Source organism: Boleophthalmus pectinirostris, unplaced genomic scaffold, assembly GCF_026225935.1.
Source record: "Boleophthalmus pectinirostris isolate CB_2022bp ecotype Guang Dong unplaced genomic scaffold, ASM2622593v1 HiC_scaffold_6, whole genome shotgun sequence".
Lineage (NCBI taxonomy): Eukaryota > Metazoa > Chordata > Actinopteri > Gobiiformes > Gobiidae > Boleophthalmus > Boleophthalmus pectinirostris.
This window is the reverse complement of record NW_026571447.1, coordinates 30,565,338-30,574,036: the sequence shown is the minus strand read 5'-3', so window position 1 is coordinate 30,574,036 and position 8,699 is coordinate 30,565,338. Positions and strand designations below refer to the sequence as shown.

General features: G+C 40.4%; 1 protein-coding gene across 1 annotated transcript in view; it reads right to left on the bottom strand.

Moving 5' to 3' along the window:
• Nucleotides 1–2,335: 2,335 nt before the first annotated feature.
• clcn1b (chloride channel, voltage-sensitive 1b) overlaps nucleotides 2,336–8,699 on the bottom strand; it is a 42,207-nt gene continuing 35,843 nt past the window's right edge. Inside the window, exons 19-25 of the mRNA XM_055163906.1 lie at nucleotides 7,511–7,692; nucleotides 6,663–6,744; nucleotides 6,490–6,572; nucleotides 4,715–4,759; nucleotides 4,509–4,613; nucleotides 3,906–3,992; nucleotides 2,336–2,800 (exon numbers count right to left, since the gene is read on the bottom strand). Of these exons, the coding sequence (XP_055019881.1) occupies nucleotides 2,336–2,800; nucleotides 3,906–3,992; nucleotides 4,509–4,613; nucleotides 4,715–4,759; nucleotides 6,490–6,572; nucleotides 6,663–6,744; nucleotides 7,511–7,692 (1,049 nt within the window). The remainder of the gene's footprint in view (nucleotides 2,801–3,905; nucleotides 3,993–4,508; nucleotides 4,614–4,714; nucleotides 4,760–6,489; nucleotides 6,573–6,662; nucleotides 6,745–7,510; nucleotides 7,693–8,699) is intronic.

The following is an 8,699-nucleotide window of genomic DNA, read 5'->3' as shown; positions in this document are numbered from 1 at the left end:
GCTTGTGTGAAGGTCTGTCTGAGTTGTTTTACAGTGTCAGAAATGGGGCGGTGGGTCTGCGGACTCGCTGGTTACACTCACACTATGCATGCGTTTGGTCGGCTGTCACAGAACGGTTCTTCTGCATCGTTGGTCCTCCTCTGTCCACACATCTATGTTTCTCTTCCTTTCCCTCTTTCTCCTGCACGACAGAATTCTCCTTTACCTGTTTTATTATTTCTTTTCCTCTGATGGAGAAAGAGCAAATAAACAAACCCACAAATGTTACAATATGAGCAAGTGTCACTGGTCTTTCATGGTTAAGGTTTATGTACTTTTTTTTTACTACACTTTAAAATTTTTGAGGGAAATCGTAAAAAACCATAAAACTAACTAACCAAAATATCTGAGTGGCAGCACAGTGAGCAGCTAGCACCCTCACCTCACCAAGAAGGTCCCATCTGTGTTCCCCAGATAGGTGGAGTCAGCATATTGTTTCAGTGTCTGGGTGGGTTATTTAACACTAAAAATACGCATCCTGTCTTCTCCATATCTGAGGCCCATGTTTGATCTTTACATAGCTGCAGTGGGCAGAGCTGGGCAGCTCAGCGGAGTCCGTCAGACAAAAGTGAAATCACAGAGTGAACTGGCACACGCTTAATCCACCACCATGTCGTCCTTTTCCAACAAACCTCCTGCCCAGTCCATTTCTGCGCCACACAAACAGCACTGACACATTCTCATAAGCTGTGGCTCTGCTCAGTTAGTTAAAGGGTTTGGAAAATGCAAAAACTTTCAGCCATGTTTTAAGCCTGCTGTAATGGTCCCTCACCAAACCTGGAGCTTAAATGTTTTGGTTTTCATCTCAGTCAAGATTCCACCGACAAACCTTTCCTTTTACTAATTCAAAACAAAAATACAAGTTAAAATCTTTAATATTTTCTATAAAACATACAGCTTTTTGATGAGTGACTTGAATATTCATGATTGAGCAAGTACAGGTTTGAAGATGCTCTGCGGAACTTAGAGAAAAAGGATATGATAATTTATTAGACTGGAGGTCATTGGAGGTCACATTTGTCTAAAAGCATACAGAAATGATCCATATTTTCCACATAGCACATTAAATATTGTTCAATTAAATAGCTTCATCATCGCTAAATTAAACTTAAATATATTATTGCATTCATTTCTGTCAGTAGTAACATAAATCAGCAAAAAAGGCACTGAACATTTGTCCATTCAGAAAACACAGGACGGCACCTGAGATCAGAGGAGAGAGTAGAAAACAGAGTCCTTTAACATGTGTAAGCTCTAGAGGGCGCTCTGCTCTTCACTGGGGAGGCAGCAGATCAGAGTTTAAACCGACCACCAATTCCAGCTTTGACCAGCCCATACAGTCCTTGAGCAAGGCACTTCACCCACCCTGCTGGTGTTTGTATTTGCTATGAGTTAGTTATTTGCAGCATTCGCGTAGAGGCAGATCGGCAGCCTCACTTTTGTCAGTCTGTCCCTGGGCAGATGGGGTTTTAGACCCCTCCAGGAGTGACATGTTTAGAGAAGTTTCGCACACAACCTGGTACTGATATAACCGTTCTTTCCCATGCATTTAATGAGGCAGAAAATAAAAACAACAAAAAAAAATACTTCTGTCTGCGTAAACAAATGGTTATTGTTTTTTTTATATATATATTTTCCAACGAGCATTAAGAAACAATATCTAACTTCCAGCTCAATTTTCTGAAGAGCACCAAATTAAGTAGAATTTGTGGTGTTGGAGGAAACAAAAGAAAAACTTCATAATCAAAATACTGTGGTCCTTGGTATGTAGGCCAGTTTGATGCTTATTGCTATGAATAAAGTAAGTAAAACGCTGCTACACAAGCCTCTGATCATCTTACTCATGTGTTTCAGTGGTATTCATTCACCAAAACAGCCCTGTTTTTAATACTTTGTGATGTTTGGTGTCTAAGGCTTACTCTCCCATTGAAAATGCATCTGTACCAATGTTTGGAATGGCACCAGCTATTAGTATGCAGAAGTTCTTTACAAAAATGGGAAGGATCTCTAAAATTAGCTTACCACAAACTGTCAGGGCTGAATGAAAAATGACTGCAGTGTAGCGCTTTGTGATGCCAGTACAGCACAAAGCAAATGTAAGGCATTATCAGTATTAGAGAATGTAAGTGTATCCATGGGGGTTCAGTGTGATGAAACATTAGGACCGTTTTCAAAGCAAATAACAAAATATTCTGTCTTAAAAGTCCTCAAAATGACATCCATAACAGTGACTGAGGCCCAAGAGGTTTCCCATATCACCACCACAGCCTTAAGTCTTTAAACACCGCAGTTTGTCCTAAATGGGCTCATCGGACTCCTCGCTCTCCCGTTCCTCCTGCAGTGAGGACAGGGTGAGCACGGGGGGGTTGGGCGAGCGAGGGGAGGCAGCGGGTGAGGAAGAAGAGGGTGAGGAAGAGGAGGTAGAGGGGGACACCGGCTCCTCTTGGCTGCCCCCTGCCGCAGAGGCCAGAGAACTGCTCCCGGGAGACGAAGGCGCGGTGTCAGAGAGCGATGTGAGTCTGCTGGACGATGCTTTTCTTTGGAAGTCGTGATTGGAAACACTCCGGACCATCTCCCCACCGCCTCCCCCCGGTCTGCTGCCCCCCTCGCCCCACAGATCTCTCTCCCGCGTGGGGGACGAAGGCGTGGACGAGGAGGGTGGCTGGTGCTTCTTGGCTTTTCGGCTTGCGTCCCTGAAGCTGGCCAACGGTGGACGTAGCCTCACACCGCTGCGAGTGGATCCTTCAATGGCCTTTTGTAACTGTGAGCAAACAAGAACAAATAAATACACAACTTCAAGAAGCCACATAGTTAATTGCAAAATCCATGACCAAAATAACACAGTTTAATTTGGCACCCGGGTTTAATACTTCGCTTACAGCTCCAAAAACACACACTTCCTTTTTTACCCTCAGTATTTCCTCATTTATTTTTGTATAATGACATGTAAAGACTCAGGACAGAAACATGTTTGTAATTGTGGATGTTTTGTTTTGTTAAATAAATTATACTAAATTCACACCAGTGTGAGTGGAGCCTTCAATGGCCTTTAGTAAAATGAGTGTAACATTTTGGGAGCATACAGCCTAATAACATGCTTTTGAAGTTAATATGACTTTTATGTGTAACCAATTTAAAAAGCCATAGAAGAGAAGGTCAGACTAAACTGGATAATTTAACTTTTTAACAAGAAACCTCCAAAAACAGATGCACATTTTATCTCCATTGTACTGCGCTTTTGTGTTTGCATAATGATTCATCACTGAAAAAACTAAAATGTTGAAATGCTGTAATTGAACCCATATATGTTTCTCATTCTGAAGTTTTCTATTTTGTTTAATTTTTGAGTCAATGCCATGTTTTATATCAAACTCAAATTTACAGAGGGCCAAAATTAAAAACTGGGACTAAGTCGTGGGCCAAACTAAATATGTATAGAAAAATTTCAACTACATCTGCATGTTTTCTCTTCTTTCAAGATATGTAATGTTAAACCTTTTCTTATTAAAATAAATTATTAATAATAGTTTTGCTTAAACATTGAATCCAGAACAAGTATAATATAAAATAATAACAACATTTTAAATAAATAATGTCTCTATATCTCTATCAGCTCTAATACATATTTGATACGTCGCGGGCCAAATATAATTATATTGTGGACCAAATTTGGTCTGACATGTCTGTTTTATATTGTCCTTAGATGAAAACATACCATACCTTATGCAAAAAAGTGATAATCAAAACCACCAACCACTAAAATATTGCTTAGATTGGGTACACTAAACTAAATTAGACAATTAAACTCTATAAAAATGTTTTGCAGTATTTTAAGGATTAAACAAAATAGTAGACAGTTACTTTACCTCTTTAAGAGCCACGACTCCCACCAGTTTCCCGATGCTGGTGACATAGGCATGACTGAGGCCCAGCAGAGAGAAGAGAGTGTGGGTCTGAGAGACAGAGGAGAGCTGGTCAAATGTCATAAGTGATCATTACAGTTTTGTTTTTGGTGCTCTGAATCCCCCCTCCATTTGCTCCCTCTTCAAAGCGGCATCGCAACATAATAAGTATGCATACCGCGAATAAACTACTGCACATCGCATCAGGTTTGTCAAGCTGTAGTGGATTGTTTTGAATCGTGCTTTTGTGTATTTAGTGGTTTGAGTATTGGAGAGATATGGGGATTGTACTGTTAACTATAAGGAGGGTTTGAATAAGGTGAGATTACTCAAAACACGTATGAATAACACATAAAACCTCTTCATAATACCCCATTTTAAAGAGACTCTGTGCAGAATATGCCCCTATTCATGAAGAGATACATTACAATCTCTTTCAAATCATTCCCATTCTTGTTTTTTTAATCATTATAAGTCGAATAATTCACTGATGTTTACCTGAGATAGCAAAAATCAAAAAGCTGTCCAGTAAATATTAGTACTTGTACAAAGTCAGCACAAACTCACCTTGTGCAGCGATGTCCTCTCCACCAGCTGAAAGGGGGACGGGTCTATGCGAACCTGCTCCATATCGATTGGTTTATCCAGCTCGGCCTCTTCCCAGGCTTTAATCTGCCTCAGCCAATCACAGCCACACAAACGGACACACACATTATTGATTGAGAGCCTGATTGACTCTTGGTTATCTACGAGGATACTCTACAGTGCACTACCTCTTCTGGAGACATGGAGTCATTTACTGGAGGGTCCGTAGTCTCCTGTAAACAGAAGACAGACATTTCAGCATCTGTTACTATATTTTTCTTTAAAGGTTTAAGCTGTGTTACAATGTTGTTACCTCATCAAAAAAGTACCTGGAGTTGCGTTCTGTTTCATTCACACATGTTTGAGCTTTGGAGATGTGGACAGACTAATAATAAAGGTTTACTCAAAGTGCTCTGTTCCACCTTGTGAAGTCATGAAGTTGAAGTAAATAGCTACATTTTGTACCTTTAGTTCAATAAAGATTGTCAATTCCAGGGCTGAAATTATCCAAATGATTCTAGTGAAGGTGTATATGGAGTTTAAAAACACAGAAGAGCTCTTTTTACTACTACATGATATCAAAACGTAGAGTGCTTTTTTGTTTGAGAGAAGAACTCCTAAATAAGCAGGATTTGTGTGTTAAATATGTGTGAATGAAACAAAACACTTCTTCACACAACTTCAGTTTTTGTTTTGTTTTTTTGACAAGAAAACAACAATATAACATAAATTAGAAAATAGGGAAATATAAAGATATGTTGTAAAAGCAAAATGGTCAATTGAAGAACTGCTGTCTACTGTCCATTCTCCGCAAGCCTGGAAGTATGCCGTTACCATGCTGGTTGTTATTGTTACCATTACTGCTCTGGCCTCTGAAAGTTGTGAACGCAAGTTTTAAATGCAATGCAGTGAATAATTTGGATGCTAAGAATGTGGAGGAATAGTTATTTTTATTGACAGTACAGCACCTTTAAAGGGACAGTCTGGAATTTTGGACATAGAACCTCATTTCCTAGTGAGCCAGAGTGTTGGAGACGTGTGGAGACACTTTTTAAAATATTCCATCCATATGAATGAAGTAAAAACAACCTTGCATTTGAAGGATTTATGTCTGAGCAGCAGCAGTGAGTTATACTTCCTGATAGAAAGCTTGGCAGTGACTGAAATCACCTAGCACCTATCTTACCACCAAAGTAAAATTCTGCTGCTGAGAAATTGTCCCTCAACATGCGACGATTCATGCGATGCAAGGTTAGAATAATCTCTGAAATAAAACTATCAACACAGACATTCACATCGACAGTCTGGCGTAATAACAGATTTGCGTCGGGTGTTTTGTGGAGTGGGTAAGACTGTTTTTAGTGGCAGGATAACTATGGCCATTGACATGCACTAGCCTAGCACCAGTGACCTCTGCAAATACAAGGACTGGATGGGACATTTAAAAAAGTGTCTCCACACGTCTCCAACACTCTGGCTAACTAGGAAATTAGGTCCTACGTCCAAAATTCGAAACTGTCCCTTTAATATAATGAGAGATGGACAATACGGCCAAAAATGACATACCAGTTTATTCAACTTGCATCACCAACTGAATTTTAGCACATGTATTGCCAAGAAATGAGCTTTCCTGTACATAATGTGTCCCCTTGAAGACCTCACACTTAATAGAGAATATTTCAGTTATGTTTTGACAGTGAATACACCTTTTCATAAGCGTTAATTCCTTTTGACCTATGTAACTCAATTTGACTCAATATATTTCTCGCGCTCTTTTGACTCTCAGCTCTCAGTTTGCGGATTGTGTGTCTTACACACTGAGTTTCTCTGACCCTTGCCCTCCATCTGGAATAGTGGCATAATTGAATTGAAGCAGGTTAACTCAGGCACAGTGAAAGCTCTCCCACAGTGAAGTGTCTGGAGTGTCAGTGCTGTGCGACATTAATGGTGATGTGTTTCTGACCTGAGAGTCTGCCTGTCCGGTGGCAGACGACGAGGAGAACAGTCTTTGTAATGCATGTCTCACTGAGGGCAGCTTTCGTTTGTCTGAAGACCAGAGCAACAAAGAAACACAAGAGGGAGTTGTATAAAGGTAGTGACATTTGGAAGAAAGTCTGCTCGGCGCGCATGTGTTACCTGAGCCCCGGTGATTGGACGAGTGCTCTTGAGGCCTTGGAGAGGGGAGGGGGCCGTTACACTCCTCCAGCGCTGAAGTGGTCTGCACACAAACAAGTGAATTACACTCAGACAAGAACCGTGGACCACAGTGCATTCAAACAGTATTTTTTGTGTGCGTAATATGAGAACAAAGGACACATAAGAGCTTGAATGTGACTCTGAAACATGCAGCTAAACCAACACCACAACAAAATCCTGTGATAGTGATAGTATATTAGAACTAAATCTTAAACTAACTGAAGTTGGCTCGTCATCTTCAGTTGCTTGACTTTGGAACATTCTCCATGGAGTTTTATGCCATACTGTGGATAATTATAGCTAAAGTAACAGCATTTCCGTGGAGGCAAGTAGGAGGGAACAGGTTTGTGGAGATCCAAGCCCGTTCACAGTAAAGACACAGTTTTCAGCGCAATAAAAATATCCAAAAGGAAAAAAAAAAACATTACATTTTTCTAAAAAGTTGTGCAATGGGGTTTTAACGTAGACCTGAATTCAAACAAGACAGAGTAGTATAAAAAAAAAAATGTATTCATATATTCCACTAGCTGACTAAAAAGGCTAAAAAACTATTATTTACACCAAAGAGTTTTGATTTTTTTGTGAGGAAAAAAGTATCTAATTTTATATACAATACATGTACATTGCTGAAAAGGTTGTTATGATTCATGGGGGCCTAAATGGCTGTGCAGGACAACCAAAAGTCTCCTCCTTTTAGCATCTGGTTGTAACGTATTTCAAATTAAAGCAATAAAAGATTGTATGAATACTGCCTGACCCTTAGTACTTTGTTGTTTACAGTTTTGCACCTTGGCTGTGTTGTCTTCTCCGCCCTCTTCGTCCACAAAGGTGAAGGACTCCCAGCTGACTTTAGATCCCTGGCCCGGTGAACTCTGACCCCTCTCAAATGCTCTGCGTTCTGGGGACAGCCACCAGTCGAGGATGGCCTGCAGCTCCGTTCTCTCAATGGAGCCTAGAAGTATCATGGATTCTGCAGAGAGGGTAAAATATAATGACTGAACCAATACATTGTGATTACTGCAATGAAAAGTTGTAATTTATAAATAGGTGGTGTCATAACATTTGAGAAGAGCTCATTATTTAAAGGTGCACTGCGTAACTTTTATGGTATCTTTTCCTGCCACCTGCTTGTTTCTGTGGAGATGTTATTGTTTTGTCTGAGAGGCTCCACAATAAACATATGTATCTTGCATCAGACACCTTGCATCTGTCACTTGTTGGTCTCCATGGAAAGATATAAGATTTATGGCATACTGCGGAACATTCTAGGCAAAATAATGATCTCCATGGAGAAAAGCAGGTAGCAGACTCTCCACTAAAAATGCACCTTGAGTTGGAGGACAGGCCAGAAAGAACTGGCCATTTAACTGTCAAAATCCAGATGCTTGGACATGGTTATAAAATAAACATTAGTACCAAGTTCAATGTTTTATGTCCCTGTCAACACAAATTAAACTATAATAATAAACGGCAAGAGAAAATGCAATGATTGAATACATATTAATGTACTAAACAATGACTAAGCTTTAAGCCACAAGATAAATAGCCAATAAACCCGAACACAGAATTTTCAGGTTAAACAATGGTGGATTTGGATCACATTGTAAATGAGAAGGGGGAACAGCTATAACATGATTAAAAGCTCTGAAAAGTCGATTTTGCATAATAGGTCTTCTTCAAGGTTTTACTAAACAAACATTTCCTGGCTAAAGCAGATCCCTGCACTCAAGACCTGTCCAGGACTCAAGCAGATCCCTGGACTCTTCCAAGACTTGAGACCCTTCCAGGACTCCAGCAGATCCCTGGAATTGAGACCAGCCAAGGTTATGAGCAGATCTCTGGACTCGAGCAGATCCCTGCACTCAAGACCCGTCCAGGACTCGAGCAGTTCCCGGGACTCAAGACCCTCCCATGACTAAAGCAGATCCCTGGACTCGAGACCCTCGCATGACTCGAGACCCTCTCAGGATCAAACAG